Genomic DNA, 15,303 nt, shown 5'->3' with positions numbered 1-15,303 from the left:
CAGGTATTCCTGCAACCATCACTAAATAGATGCGGGTTGCCCAGGGCCTGAATTCCGATCACGGGACTGTCGGTTGTAAGCGGGAGGAGCAGTTGTAAATCACGGTTTTTTCCCAGTGCCGCGGTAACTCGGAACCGTCACTAAACAGACAGCTGTAAGTTGAGGACTATTTCCAATGCTGAAATGGGAGACCTCTGTGCCACTGAACTTCGGTTTGCATCCAGATTTTTTGGTAAACCCGTTTTGTACGGAACAAAAGTCCCGTTCGCTGCAAGATTTATGCCAGGCAGACAGGCTGGGGCTGCCGATTAAAACCGGCACAACGGCTGAAGGAGAAGTCGGCTTGCAATGCCTCCTGGGCCCCGGGTGCAGGTGACGAGAGAACAAGCCGTGGCTTGTAGCAGTTTCGTTGCGTACGGCCTGCTAACAGTTCACAAAACCGTTTCATGTGCTTCCCCCCCCACCCAAAAAAAAAAACCCCAGGCAGACAAGCCGTCCTTCCAAAGGGGCCGGTCCTGACTCCTGTCAGGCCGTGTTTTGCACTCTGCACATGTTGAGGATGCCTCCGGTGAATCTTTCCTCTCCCAACAGCAGGCCCGCAAAGAGATATTTTGAACAGTTTAAAGTCAGGCTTGATTTTAACGATCTGGTTTGGGGTTTTTTTGGCCACGGTTGTTAAACGAATCATTCATTCATTCATTCATTCATTCATTCATTCATTTATTGAATTTATAATGCCGCCTATTCGCCCATGGCAACTCAAGGCAGTTTATAGAATATAAAACCACATTTAAAACACTAACAAAAAGAATTAAACATTAAAAGAATCTGACTTCTCCAGTTGATTTTGCTTCTTGGAAGCCAGCTGGGAAAGTCTCAAACCAGCCATCCCATGATGACCCCAGAATGCAACCATCCTGAATACCTGCTGCTCCTTGCCAAGCACCGAAAAGTTTGTACGTGCAACTGTTGGGAATGTTGCAACGGTCATAAGTGCAAAGACTGGCTATAAGTCACTTTTTTTCCCCAGTGCCCTTACAACTTCTAACAGTCCCTACATGAACGATTGTCAGTTGAGGGTTGCTATCCAGCTCCAGGACATCAGGGCAACCCAGTCAGTTGTGGGTTTACTCAACAGACCACAGTTAAACAAGCAATGGTTTAGTCTAAAGGATCTCAGAGAGGGCTTTGAGACAAGGTCGAAACAAATCTAGCTCTTGGCCTGGGTGGATCATCTGGGCTTGCCCGACAAGGATTTCCAAGTTAGAAATTCAAATTAGGGCTGACAGATCTTTGATCTGACCGTGGTCTAGACTGTTTCTTTTCCTCTTATGAAAAAATATGATGAGGAGCATGGCTAGTCTAGGGAAGAGAAGGACCAGGCGAGACAGGAGAGCAGCCTTCCAATATTTGAGGGGCTGCCCCAGAGAGGAGGAAGGAGGTCAAGCTATTCTCCAAAGCCTCCCCTGAAGGCCAGACAAGGAAGAATGGGTGGAAACTGAACAAGGAGAGATTCAACCTCGAAATAAGGAGACATTTTCTGACTGTGAGAGCAATCAATCCAAGTTGGCTTCAGAAGTTGTGGGAGCTTCATCCCTGGAGGCTTTCAAGAAGAGACTGGGCTGCCCATTTGTCAGGAATGGTGTAGGGTCTGCTTGGGTGAGAGAGGGGTTGGACTAGATGACCTCCAAGGTCCCTTCCCACTCAACTCTTCTCTCGTCTTCTATTCTACGGTATATTCCATTCCATTCCTTAGAGAGCAACGTGCGGTTTCCGTGTTGCAGAAGCAGTTAGGTTCCATTGGGCAAAGCCTGAAACAGAATAAAATATGGCAAAATATGCCAGCAAGAAATAAACAGAGGTGTGGCGTTCTAAAAGTATTCTTGCAAGACACAAACTGGGAAGTGAATGAATAAAGCGATTATTACGGTTTTAGGCAGCGTAGAGATGACTCTCAAAAAAACAAAAAAAAGCTTCATACATACATTATCCTCTTAATGAGCTGGGAAAACTTTTTTCCCTTGAAGTTAAGGTTGTAAAGGAGCTGATTAATATTTATACAACTCCACCTGAAATACAGGTAGTCCTCAACTTACAACAGTTCATTTAGTGACCGTTCAAAGTTTATAATGGCACTGGGGGGGGGAAGGGATTTAGGACCGGTTTTTCACACTTAACGACCGTTATGCAGCATCCCTGCGGCCACACGATCAAAATTCAGACGCGTGGCGAATATATTCAATTTAAGCCAGAACTATTCCTTTTAGGAATAACGACAGAAAGTCACAGCAAAGGTATATAGCATTATTGAATAATACACGTACTGACAGCGGCGAGAATGGTCTGTGTACAATATTGGTCTGGAAGAATCAAAATCCACCACCAGAAAGAGAGATAGTAAGGGAAATATTGGCTTGTGCAAAACTTGATAGGCTAACTTTAGAACTGAAAAATAAGGGGGAATCGGAATAGTAGGATGTTACTTTATCAATGGTTGCAGAAGAGAAGGGAAGGTCGGAACAAAAATAGCGACAATAAATAGACCTAGATTATGAATATTGTACTAATAATATGAATGTTAATGGTTTAGTAATATTTTTGTATGTATGGCAGATTAATGCCAGAACAGTTGCATTGTGTTTGATGTTTATAGTTATAAACAATAAAATATATATTTTTTTAAAAAATTCAGACGCGTGGCCACTGGTTCATATTTATGACGATCGCCGAGGCACGCAATCCGCTTTAGTGACCTAATCAGCCAAGTCAAAGGGGAAAGCCAGATTCACTTAACAACCTGGTTACTCGTTTGTGGAAGGCAGCGATTCAATTAGCTGCGGCAAGAAGGTTGGTAAAATGGAGCAAAATTCATCAAATGTCCCACTTCATAACAGGCTCAATTGTGGTCATAAGTCGGGGATCACCTAAATTCATACACTGGGGCTGCTTTGGTGCCACAAACGATGCCTCTGCAAGCCAAGGAGCAATGCAGGCCGTGCGAAACCACTACATTCTTTTTATTTTATTTTATTCTTAAATCCGAATTAATTCCCCCGCCTGGTAAATCCGACTTGGCGCGGGTCTCCGTTCCTCGCACGCCCTCTAGCGCGCCGCCGCGGAATCGCCGCCAAAGGAACACGGAAGCGAGCGGCGGAGGTCTGCAAGCCAGCGGCGGCGGCGGGGGAGCCCAGGTCGGGACGCTGCGTGGCTTTTGGGGAGCGGTGGGCGAGGAAAGCAGCCTGGCCTTGGTGCTCCGAAGGCCCGGAGGGGCGTCTGCGGGCCTGGGGGGTCTTCCCGGGCCGGGGGCTGCATTGCAAAGGCCGGTGGGGCGTTTGGAAATTTGCAAAATTGCGCTCTGGGTCCCACCGATCCTCCCGAGCTTGGGTGGGGGTCCAGAGAAGCGAGGAACGGGGCAGGGGGCTTGGGAAGGGAGCAGGGCAGTGAGGGAGAGAGACCCCGGCCCACCTGGGCCCCTATCGCTCCTTTCAGCCGCTCCATAACTTGGTTTGCCTTTGCTTGGGAGCGCAGGAGAAGCCCTGGGCGCCCGCGGGCGCCACCAGGGAGGGGGTTGTTCCAGCTGCTGAACCTCTCCGGGCGCATGCGCGGATCTCCCGCGATCACCCCCTCCCTTGCGCACTCTACTATAGTAGACTAGAGCAGGGGTCTCCAACCTTAGCAACTTTAAGACTTGTGGACTTCAACTCCCAGAATTCCTCAGCCAGCTTTGCTGGCTGAGAATTCTGGGAGTTGAAGTCCACAAGTCTTAAAGTTGCTAAGGTTGGAGACCCCTGGACTAGAGCGAGTCGATCGTCCGCGCAAACAAATCCGAAGCGAGATTCAAAAGAGGCCCGTTTGGGTTGTCCTGGCCTAGAAATCGTCTGGATTCGGATCCAAAACCGAGGACAGGTGGTAAACCTCGACTTAGGACCACGCCAGAGCCCAACATTTGAGTGTTAAGTGAGACATGGGTTGAGTTTCGCCCCCTTTGATGGCCTTTTGGCCAACCGTCGTTAAGCGAATTCCCCCCTCCCTCCCGGTAGTGGATGTGACTAACCCGGTCATTAAGTGAACCTGGCTTTGCCCCGGGGATTTTACTTCTCGGGAGGTCGCAAAAGGGGATCACGGGACCCCAGGGATCCAGCAATAGTCATAAGTATGAAAACCTGGTCATAGAAGTGCCGTAAAGGTCGTAACTGTGAAAAACAGGAGTCACTTTTTTCAGTGTCCTAACTTTGAACCAACTGTTGCAAGTCAAGGACTGCCTGTACTTTTAGCAGACACCTGCTTGCTTCCTTCCTTCCCATAACAATCTCTGATGTGTGTGTGTCTCCCAGTCTTGGCCATGGGCTCCAGAGGCGGAGAGAGCTGGACTGCTACCGTGGATGCTTTCCGGGGGTCCCCCACGGCCTTCCTCTTATCCCACGGGGCCGCGGACACCTTGGCGGCCGACCTGTGGAATGAACTGCGGAGCGAAAAGCTGGGAGAAGCCATCAAGGTAAGCCAAGGCCCTGTGCTTAGGTGACCAAAATGACGCGTGGAAACTTTTTTTTTAAGTGGGTGGGTTTTAATTCCCAGAAGGCCCTGGCCAGCAGAAGAGCTGAGGGATTCTGGGAGTTAAAGTCCACCCCTCTTAAAGGATGCTGGGTAAGGAATTTACCCCTCCTAAAGCATGCTGGCTGGGGAATTCTGGGAGTCGAAGTCCACCCACTTAAAACTACATGGGTTAGGGCAAGGGTCTGCAAACTGTGGCTCTGGAGCCACGTGTGGCTCTTTTGGCCCTCTGCTGCGGCTCCCTGTTGGCTCCTCCCACCACTGGCTGGTCCCTCCCTTCCCCGTCACTCCATATTCCAGAGCAGGGGGTGACTGGGTGGGAGTGAGTGATGTTGAGTTGTCTACACCTACCCAGTCACACCGCTTGCTAAATTATTGGCTCCCGGTGCTTTCTTTTCTGTGGGAAACGGGTCCAAATGGCTCTTTTGAGTGTTTAAAGTTGCAGACCCCCTGGGTTAGGGCAAGAGTCTTCAAATTTGACAAGTTTAAGGCTTGTGGACTTCGACTCCCAGAATTCCTGAGCTAACATGACTGAAGGAGGAATTCTGGGAGCTGAAGTCCACAAGCCATAAAGCTGTCAAGTTTGAAAGACCCCTGATCTATCATCTCTCTCCGTACCTACCTACCGTATCTATCTATCTATCTATCTATCTATCTATCTATCTATCTATCTATCTATCTATCTATCTATCTATCTATCTTTCCTTCCTTCCTTCCTTTCCTTCCTTCCTTTTATCTATCTCTATCTTTCCTTCCTTCCTTCCTTCCTTCCTTTTATCTCTATCTATCCATCCATCCATCCATCCATCCTTCCTTCCTTCCTTCCTTCCTTCTTTCCTTCCTTCCATCTATATCTATCTATCTATCTATCTATCTATCTATCTATCTATCTATCTATCTTTCCTTCCTTCCTTCCTTCCTTCCTTCCTTCCTTCCTTCCTTTTATCTCTATCCATCCATCCATCCATCCATCCATCCATCCTTCCTTCCTTCCTTCCTTCCTTCCTTCCTTCCTTCCTTCCTTCCTTCCATCTCTATCTATCTATCTATCTATCTATCTATCTATCTATCTATCTATCTATCTATCATCTATCACAAGGGTCTTCCAACTTGGCAGGTTTAAGACTTGTGGACTTCAACTCCCAGAATTCCTGAGCTAACATGACTAGAGGAGGAATTGTGGGAGTTGGAAGTCCATAAGTCTTCAAGCTGTCAAGTTTGAAGACCCCTGGGCTAGGGAATTCTGGGAGTTGAAGTCCACCCCTCTTAAAGGACTCTGGGTAGGGAATTCACCCCTCTTAAAGCATGCTAAATGGAGAATTCTGGGAGTTGGACATTAAAACCTACTGGCTGGAGAATTGTGGGAGTTGAAAGCCAGACATTAAAGAACATGGGCTGAGGAATTCTGGGAGTCGAAGTCCATCTCTCTTGAAGCTGCTGAGGTTCCCCATGGTCTGGCTGCCTCGACATCCCTCCCCATCGTCCCCGACGGCTCTTTTTTCTTGTCTTGCAGCTCTCGATCCTGTCCTTATTCTTGGACTATCCCACCCTGCTGTGCCCCGATGCCAAGACGGGTCGGGAAGCCGCAGCCTCCTTCCTCTCCCTCTTTGCCCAGCTCAGCCTCTCCCCCAAGCACGTCGGCCTCCGTCGCTCCCTGCTCTTCGCCGCAGAGACGGTGCTGGTGGCGACCGACAGCCTGGCCGAAGACTGCCCGACCTCACACGAACTGCTCTCCGTACTGCTCCACCTGGTGTCCGACCTGAACGACAGCCGCGGGGGAGTGGCCGAGCGGCCCATCCGCGCCGCAGCGTGCGAGTGCCTTCGAGAGCTGGAGAGCTGCTACTCGGGGTTCCTGTTGCACCGGCTGGAAATCCTGCGGTCTCTGCAACAGCAGGAGGTCTCGAGTGTCCACCAGGGGTACACCCTGCTGTACGGCGTGGCGCTGCGGAACGCCATCTTCCTCCTGGCCCAGAATGGGCAAGGTTGCCTGGGGGACCTTCTGGCAAGCAACGGAGAGCTGGTGTGGGAGGCTACAAAGGAAGTCGGCAAGCTCTCGCCGGCGGCCCTTGACCAGCTGGTCCTCTTGCCATCCGCCGCGGACCTCAAGGAGCTAAAACTGGTGCTCTCAGCTCTTCTGGAGAGCAGCTATCTCTTAACCTCCGCGGCCCAGAGCCACCTCCTGTGCCACCTGGCTCAGGCGGTGAGCGTCGTGCGCACCCAGTCGCCCGCCATTTTCAAAGCCCAGCTGGCCCGTCTCTTCGGCACAGCCAGCGTGACTCTGGAGCATGCCCTCCTGCAGCTGAAATCGCTCTTCACCGATAGTCTCTTCACCACCGAGGACGAGTCCTTCCTCCTGCGACACCTGGTGGGACTGGCGCAGCACCCGGCTCTCCCGGATGCCGTGAAGCTTTTCCACTTGGATTGTCTTTTGCACTTCCCCGAAAACCGGCCACTGGTTTCAGGAACCGACGAGCGGCTGCCGGTCCTGCTCACGCCGCGAGCTACCTCGGGCCTTTTCCCCGGGTTCTTCCAAGATCAGGGGACCGTCCTGGCCCGGATGAATCTGCTGTGCCTCGTGTGCATGGAAAATGAGGGGCCCAGTGCCGAACGTGGAGCGGGCTACCTCCTGGAGCATGTCCTGGCCCTTGGAGGCCTGGTGGCCCGAGACGGAGGATTGGACGCCACGCGCCTTTTCTTCCAAGCAGCCTTCATTTTTGCCCAATATTTCGGCTCGCAGGCCCAGCCCATGGCGGAACTGACCTGGTGCCTGCTGGATCTCTACCGTCACAACTGCACCTTAGCCCCGAACATCATCAATCTGTTGGATGAGGCGTGGAAGAGGCTGGAGGAGTCCAGTTGGGCCAGGACCCTCGCTCAGGCCCTGCAAGAATTTGTCGTGAGCGTCCCCTTGCGAGAGGACGACCTAAGTTGGCATCTCAAGATTTTAGCCCGGCTGGCGAAGGAGAAGGACGTTCCCCAAGCGAGCACCATGCACTTCTTAGCGCGTCTGGTCGCCTCGGGGAAACTTGGGGATTGGCGCTCTGGCCAGATCCTTCTCAGCGTTTGCCGCAACCTAATGGTGCTTCACCCATCGCCTGCCCTGTCCCGGCTGGCGGCCCTCCTGCATGCCATCTCCCTGAGCCACACCGATGTGGACGTCCAAGACCGGGCTGGCTTTTATTACACGCTCCTCACCAACCTTTCGGCTGAAAAATTAAGGTCCGTCCTGGTCCCCGAAGGTCCCATCAAGACTCGGTCGCTCTCCTCGTCCATCGTTGCCGACAGCGAGAGCTTCGTCGCTGCGTTGACTGTCCACCCGGTGGATCTGGCCCCTTTGAAGCTACAGCGTGTCGAGATTACAGAGGATGCCCCGGCGGTTCCTCCCGCCGAGCAGGAGGTAGACGGGTACTGCCAGTGGTTGCTGGCGGACCGCTCTCCCTCGCGGCTCAGTTTGGCATACCGGCTGGTCCCTGCGGGGCCTGGCACGCCTCCTTACGAACTCCTCCTCTGCATGGTGCTTCGGTTCACCTGCGCCAGCCAGCATTACGAGCCGGTGCCCGAACTCTGCATCCCGTGCTTTTCCGCCCATCGCCCGTCCCCGACAGTGAAACTGACGCTGCAGCCTCATTGCCCGTACCCGACACGGCTGAACGTTTCCGCCCTTTATACGACGCAAGACGGACTGACGCGTTGGAGCCAGCTTGAAAATCTGGACGTGGCCTTCCCAGATCTTTTCCTACCCCTGCCGGTCTCCTCCTGGTCCCCAGAGAAACGTCGCCAACTTTTCGATGCGCTCTGGCGGCGCCTGCACCCCGACGCCAAAGAGGCGCACGCCGAGAGCCTCACGGTTTGGCCCCTGTCGCCCCGATCCTTAGAAGGCTTAGTGCGCGACCCCTTTGGCAGGTATATCCTGTCTGAGGAAGGCGACGAGTATAGGATCGCCCTGACTTTACCTCCGCGGGATCACATCCTGCTCCAGGTGCGGAGTGTGGACGATGCGGCCCGGGTGAGCATCCGCACCGACAACTGGAAGCTCCTGCCCTGCCTTAACCACTATTTGCAGAGTCTGGGGAAGGCCAGCTGACAGCGCAAGGCCTCCTGTGAGGGAAGGGAGGGCTGATGGGAACAAGGTTAGTCGCTCTCACCTGCTTTTGGGTGGAATTCGAAAATTTCTCAGAAAGGTTCCCAATAAAGAAATGACCTTTGGCAACCCCAGTGTGGTGAATTGGACAGAGGAGGAGGAGGAGGAAGAGATTTGGGGAGGCCCAGTGTTGCATTTAGATTTGACGGAGTCCAGACGGGCCGAACCTTGGCTGCTTTGAAGACCTGTGGACTTCAACTCCCAGAATTCCGAGGGAGGGTTTCCCGAGGGAGGGGTGGCTCCCTGGCTGGGGCGGAGTTGACAGCAGCAGGAAGAAGTCGTGCTGGCTGGGGAATTCTGGGAGTTGAAGTCCACAAGTCTTAAAAGTGACCCAAGATTGGATCCCCGTGACAGAAGTGGAGGGAAACGGGGAACGGAGTGACACCTACGACTCAAATCTACAAACTAAGTTGAGTCTTGAGGGGACAACAACAGGCACAACAGGCTAAGATAGTTGCTACTTTGTGCTGAAGGACGAGCCGCCCATTTCGCTCTCAGATTCATGCGTTGTGCAAAAGCAGATCAATAAAGGTCCAAGGAAAGCGATTGGTTTGATTTAGAGTTGTGGTTCCCCCCCCCCCCCAAAATGGACATTTTAAGACAGCTGGACTTCAACTCCCAGAATCCCCCAGCCCTATAGAGCTCCTTTATGTTATCTTAAGGATCCCTCCCTCCCTGGGGGGAGTAGATCCCACCAACCTAAGAGAAAGTCTGAGTGAGAGGATCTCCCACCAATCCAGGAGTAGATCCCTGGGTGAGGGAGGATCTCCCACAAACCTAGGAGTAGATCCCTAGGTGAAGGAGGATCTCCCACCAACCTAAGAGTAAGTCTGAGAGGATTTCCTACCAATCCAGGAGTAGATCCCTGGGCGAGGGAGGATCTCTCCCACCAACCTAGGAGTAGATCCCTGGGAGAGGGAGGATCTCCCACCAATCTAGGAGTAGATCCCTGAGTGAGGGAGGATCTCCCACCAATGTAAGAGTAGATCTGGGTGAGAGGATTTCCTACCAATCCAAGAGTAGATCCCTGGGCAAGGGGGATCTCTCTAACCTAGGAGTAGATCTGGGTGAGAGGATCTCTCCCACCAATCCAGTAGAAGATCCTGGGCGAGGCAGGATCTCCCACCAACCTAGGAGTAGATCCCTGGGTGAGGAGGATCTCCCACCAACCTAGGAGTAGATCTGGGTGAGAGGGCTTCCTACCAATCCAGGAGTAGATCCCTGGGCGAGGAGGATCTCTCTAACCTAGGAGTAGATCTGGGTGAGAGGGTTTCCTACCAATCCAGGAGTAGATCCCTGGGCAAGGGAGGATCTCTCTAACCTAGGAGTAGATCTGGGTGAGAGGATTTCCTACCAATCCAGGAGTAGATCCCTGGGCAAGGGATGATCTCTCTAACCTTGGAGTAGATCTGGGTGAGGGGATTTCCTACCAATCCAGGAGTAGATCCCTGGGCAAGGAAGGATCTCCCACCAACCTAGGAGTAGATCCCTGGGTGAGAGGATCTCCCACCAACCTAGGAGTAGATCTGGGTGAGAGGATTTCCTACCAATCCAGGAGTAGATCCCTGGGCGAGGAGGATCTCTCTAACCTAGGAGTAGATCTGGGTGAGAGGATTTCCTACCAATCCAGGAGTAGATCCCTGGGCAAGGGAGGATTTCTCTAACCTAGGAGTAGACCTGGGTGAGAGGATCTCTCCCACCAACCTAGGAGTAGATCTGGGTGAGAGGATTTCCTACCAATCCAGGAGTAGATCCCTGGGCGAGGGAGGATCTCCTCCCACCCGGGGGTGGATCCCTGGCCGGGGCGGAGCCGGCGAGGCGCGCGAGGCTCTCCATGGCGGGCGAAGAGCGGGGCGCAGCGCGGCTGGCGCTGGCTTCCCTGCCGGGGGCGCCCCGGGACCCCCTGCATCTTCTCCCTTGCTCCGTCCAGCACCAGGGCCCCGCCGCCGTGGAGCGCTACTTTGCGCCCGCCGTGCGCCGCCATCCAGAGGGGCCAGACGGTAGGCGCGCGGGGCTGCAGGGGCTGCAGCAGCGAAGTCCCGCCGGGGTTGCAAAAAGCTGCAAAGCGGCGGACCTGAACCGACCTTCCCCCCCCCCCCCCGCTTCCTTTCTCCCTTGCGCGGGACCAGCTTCTGCAACCGGGCGCCCTCCAGCTTGGAGGACGTTGCAACCCCAGTTCGGGGGGAGCTGCAACCCCTCCTCCCCCCGTTTGCCTGGCTGGTCGTCCAGGATGCGATCCCATCCGAGCACTGGGACCTCGGCCCTCCTGGCGAATCCGCCTTGAGATTCCGGAATTGTTGCGCTGCGTGAATGGGACTCCGGCCTTGCTTGGCGCGGCGTTTCTCAAGCTTGGGGGTTGGGAGGACTTCAACTCCCATGATGCTCCCGCCAGCAAATTCTGGGGGGGGGAGGGGGGTTGAGTTCAGCTGCCAAGCCTGAGAAAAACTGGGTTGGTGGGAGCAGCTTTCCTTTGCATGCAGGCTTCAGTTTAATCCTGGCTTATTGTTCCAGAACTGGGACCTCCTGTGCCCTTGAAACATTTGAGATGTCTCTCAAATTTCTCCCTTTGCATTTTATAATAAGATGGAGATAGAATCTGGTCCCTGCCTCAAAACCTCCCTCCCTCCCTCCAAATTTAAAAAAAGGGATTTTCCAAGACTTGACCACCAACTACTATGGACCTCACCCCTTTCCTAAGAGGTCTGTAGGGGGCAGGCATAAGCGCACCAACGTGCCTACCGTCCCTGTCCTATTGTTTCTTTTATTTTTCTTACATGTACCCATTTCATGTATTCATAACTATGTTTATATTTACACCTGTTATCTTGTAAGCGATTGACAAATCAAAATAAACTTTAAAAAATCAATTTTACTCCCATTTTAAAATATGTACAGTATATATATATCCGGTGTCCAGCAGAAAAGGCCACCAGAATTTAAGGTTAGTGGCTTAGGTTGGTGAAACCTAGGAGCTGCATTCACACAACGTACTAAATAGATGAAGATTAATCTTGATTTATCTTTTGTGATATAGTTTATCCGGCCCTTTTGGTCCCTTTTTAAGCTTTCAAACCCTTGTGTGTGATACGAGGATCAATTCACCAATTTGATTGATTTTCATGCTGGTGAATTATTAGTGGAATAATACATAATAGATAAATTATCTATATCTCAGTATTATCTGTCTGTCTATATCGGTATCTATCTCACCATCCATCTCATCTATCAATCTATATCTGTATCTATCTGTCTGTCTATATTGGTATCTATCTATCCATCCATCTCACCATCCATCTCATCTATCTATCTACCTTATCTACCTTATCTACCTTATCTATCTATCTATCTATCTATCTATCTATCTATCTATCTATATCGGGATCTATCTATCTATCTATCTATATCGCTATCTACCTACCTACCTACCTATCTCTCTCCCTCTCTCGTATGTGTGTGTGTGTTTGCAATTTAATTAGCATGCTGTATTTCTAGTTTATTGTGGGTGTTTTATGATTCAGTTCTTATATATATATATTTATCGTGGTTAGTGTGCTATAGGTTTCAAAAAAGGTGGTCTTGTGAATGCAGCCGCAGCCTGTACGAATGTCATCACTGTGATTTCTCTCCTACCTATCTCCCTCATCCAGGAGAGGCCTCGGTGTCCTTCCGTGGCCGAAGCCTGAAGGGGAAGGAAAGCTGTCTTCCCAAAGGATACGTCGGGTTAGTGCTGGAAGAGGCCAACTTAGGCCTAACGTCCAAGGTTTGTTCCTGGAATGGTATGTGGGGAAGACACAAGGCAGAAGGCAGCGGTCAAGGAACATCAGATAAGAGGCAGCTGAGCCCTCAGCTGCATAATGAGAGGAGAAAGAGGCGCAGAAGAGACCTTCCCTAATTTCTCAGGCTGTAAATGGGGGGGATCTAGATCTATGGAAAGAGTTCAGTGTGTGTGCTGGCATCTGCAAGGATATGGGGGAAAGACCTTGGGAGACGGAGCAAAGAGACCCTGTCAGATAAGAGACAGCATATAGAACATGAGACTATAAAAAGGGGGGTGGGGAATAAATCTAGCTCGATAACCGTACTTCGCTATGAAACTATGTGGTCAAGCTTAGTTTTGGGGGAGGAAAATGGGGGGGGGGATTCTCCCTCTGCCTACCAGCATCCATCGGTATTCATCTGGCTAGCGTCCCGTCAGTGTGTGAGAGTTTTGAGGGCTATTTGGAAACTGAAACAGTATTTGCTGTGTGAGTAAGGAGGAGACAGCAAGGAGCCTGGGCGTGACTTAGCTCAACTGTTCTGTACTAAAGCTGCTTGGTGCTGTGATACTGAAACTCCTCTCCTCTGCTTGTGTTTTGCATTTGGAGCAGATTTCTTTCCAGGTGTGGAGGGAGAGTAGAACTCCTTAGCATCAGAATGTGTTAATAATAATAATAATAATAATAATAATAATAATAATAATAATAATAATAATAATAATAAATAATAATATAGGAAATTCTAATGCTCTGATGGTCATTTGGAAAAATCCTTTCTTAGTGAGCACCTAGAAGCCAAGAGGAACACACGTGCCAAATTTCAAGTTTGTAGGCTTTACGGTTCTGGAGATTTTGATGATGATACGTGAGTGGCCTTTCGCTTTTATGTAGAGGAAGTTGGGAAGACCTTGGGAGACAGAGCAAAGAGATCTCGTCCAGGAACAGTCAGAGACAGCATAGCCCTCAGACGTATAACAGGCAGGGCAACAGACTCAGACGGGACTTTTCCTACTTTCTCAGACTGTAAAAGAGACAGTGGGAGATTTGGACTTTCAGGCCTGCAAGATTCTTTTCCTGAAGCAGCTCACCTCGTTGTCATTCCTATCCTCACCCTTCCACACTGGGGTAGGGTGGGCAAATAAATCCAGTGCTCCCCTCCAACACCATCCCCTTTTTTGCCCCCCCCCTCCCTGTATCCAGGAACGGGAAGTGGGTGTGAAATCGACTTTCAGTTCCCTGACAGTGTGGAATCTCGAACGGACACCAAATCACAGCGATGAAATCGTCATGGCTCTCGCCTGGCCAGCGATCGCTCGAGGGGTGAGTGTTGGGTTGATGACTTCTGCATCAAGAAGAAAACGCCCCCCGGACTACAATTCCCAGAGTTCCTCGGTCTAACCAGAGGATTCTGGGAGTTGAAGTCCGCGCTGGCTGAAGAGTTCATTCAACGAGTTCAGAGTTTGATCCAGAAATGCGAAACGGGATTGAGGCGGGATCAAAAACTGGTTTCACAAATCTGTATTAAGCCACATGGGGTTGTTATTATTATTTTTCCTGTTTTTAACTGGGTAACGCAAACCAACGTGCTTAAAATACAATACCGGGACAGACAAAAAGGTTTTGGGGAGAAGTGCGGGAAACAAAGCAGAGCAAAAGCTGAACGGTGTCCCTGAGGGCTAGAAACTTGGATCTTGGTTTGAATTGCGTTCGTCTACTGGGCACCTGCTTCATTTTTAGCTTTCTTTGAGACCTACCCGCCAGGATTATGGGAATTCATTCTTGTGCTAAAATTTATAGGTAGTCCTCGACTTAACCGCACAATTTGACTCGGAAACTTCCGTTGCTAACGGATGCAGAGTAATGCTCAAATTTTATGACCTTTTTTTTGGCCATGGTCGTTAACCGAACCTGGCTCTTTGCTCGCTTGAAAATTGCCAGTGGAGATCGGGTGACGCTGGGACCATCCTGGTTGCCAAAAGCTCAAATTTTGATTAAGCGACTAAGGAGATGCTGTGTCAGTCGTAAGTGTGAGGACCGTCACTTTTTTCCCCAGTGATGCAACCGTCACATGGTCGTAAGTTGAGGACTACCTGTATGCATTTGGGCACAAGGCAAGGCACTGATTCTCTGTATGGGTCTGCTTACAGATCCATGCCCCCGTGGCCGATGAGGAGTGAGGAAGACCACAGCATTGTCTGAAGGAATCTTGGAGAGAAAAAAACACGTTGTGCTCGGACTTTACAAGGCGGACTTGGGTGAAAAAGAACATGGAAGAAATCTTCACCCTTTCTTTGCTGCGTTAAGGAAGTTCCTTTGCTGCTTCTTTTTTCTTCCAAACTGTATTTGCAATTTATGCTTATTTTACAGCCTCTTGGAAGAATTGCAGCCTTCTGTGGATCTTGGGCTGAGTTTTAATTATTATTATTTTGCTTCTGGGGCCTTAATGATTTGAGCACATCTTGTTTCCAATTGAAGACGAACAGGGTCTTGTTTTAAAATTTTGGTATCTGCTGAGTGTTCCTTCTACTTCTGGCATTTTTAAAACAAAAACAACAAATAAAACTTCTCATCGTTTTGAAAGGGCTGATGGTCTCACTTTAGGCTCCTCCATCAACTCTTTCAGGGACAGAATGGGGAAGGGGGGACTGCCAAAAATCCCCCCTCAACTTTTTTGTGAGAAATTAGCGTTGCCACAAGGCCTTTTCATTTCGTAACAGCAAACTTCTCTCTTGAAAGATTTGAGATTTTCAGTGCAATTCGGAGGGGGGGGGAAACAACCTTTAACACTTTCAGTAACTATGACTGTTGGTTTTTCCTGCAAATCCACTTTCTTTGGCCCTTGCTTTCCAAACCAAA

At 50.7% G+C, this 15,303-nt stretch overlaps 2 protein-coding genes across 5 annotated transcripts; both read left to right on the top strand.

The window, feature by feature from the left end:
- Positions 1-3,126: 3,126 nt before the first annotated feature.
- On the top strand, positions 3,127-8,761 carry AP5B1 (adaptor related protein complex 5 subunit beta 1). Of its 4 annotated transcripts, none has more exons than XM_087943530.1 (3): positions 3,127-3,191; positions 4,335-4,495; positions 6,065-8,761. In XM_087943530.1, the coding sequence occupies exons 2-3, from the start codon at positions 4,343-4,345 to the stop codon at positions 8,633-8,635; spliced, it is 2,724 nt and encodes a 907-aa protein (XP_087799656.1). In that variant the 5' UTR covers positions 3,127-3,191; positions 4,335-4,342; the 3' UTR covers positions 8,636-8,761. The 4 variants fall into 4 exon arrangements, with proteins under 4 accessions (XP_087799656.1, XP_087799657.1, XP_087799658.1 ...); XM_087943531.1 differs by lacking the exon at positions 3,127-3,191 and adding an exon at positions 3,791-3,957; XM_087943532.1 differs by lacking the exon at positions 3,127-3,191 and adding an exon at positions 3,832-3,906.
- Positions 8,762-10,485: 1,724 nt separating this feature from the next.
- Positions 10,486-15,028, top strand: RNASEH2C (ribonuclease H2 subunit C). Its single transcript, XM_026690326.2, has 4 exons — positions 10,486-10,692; positions 12,340-12,452; positions 13,648-13,767; positions 14,595-15,028. Exons 1-4 carry the CDS (start codon positions 10,527-10,529, stop codon positions 14,622-14,624), a joined length of 429 nt encoding a protein of 142 aa, XP_026546111.1. The 5' UTR covers positions 10,486-10,526; the 3' UTR covers positions 14,625-15,028.
- The last annotated feature ends 275 nt before the right edge of the window (positions 15,029-15,303 follow it).

Source organism: Notechis scutatus, chromosome 14 (assembly GCF_049901735.1).
Source record: "Notechis scutatus isolate UNSWTSFEM ecotype Mainland chromosome 14, rNotScu1.2, whole genome shotgun sequence".
Lineage (NCBI taxonomy): Eukaryota > Metazoa > Chordata > Lepidosauria > Squamata > Elapidae > Notechis > Notechis scutatus.
The sequence above is the reverse complement of the archived record's forward strand: the minus strand, read 5'-3'. Positions and strand labels throughout refer to the sequence as shown.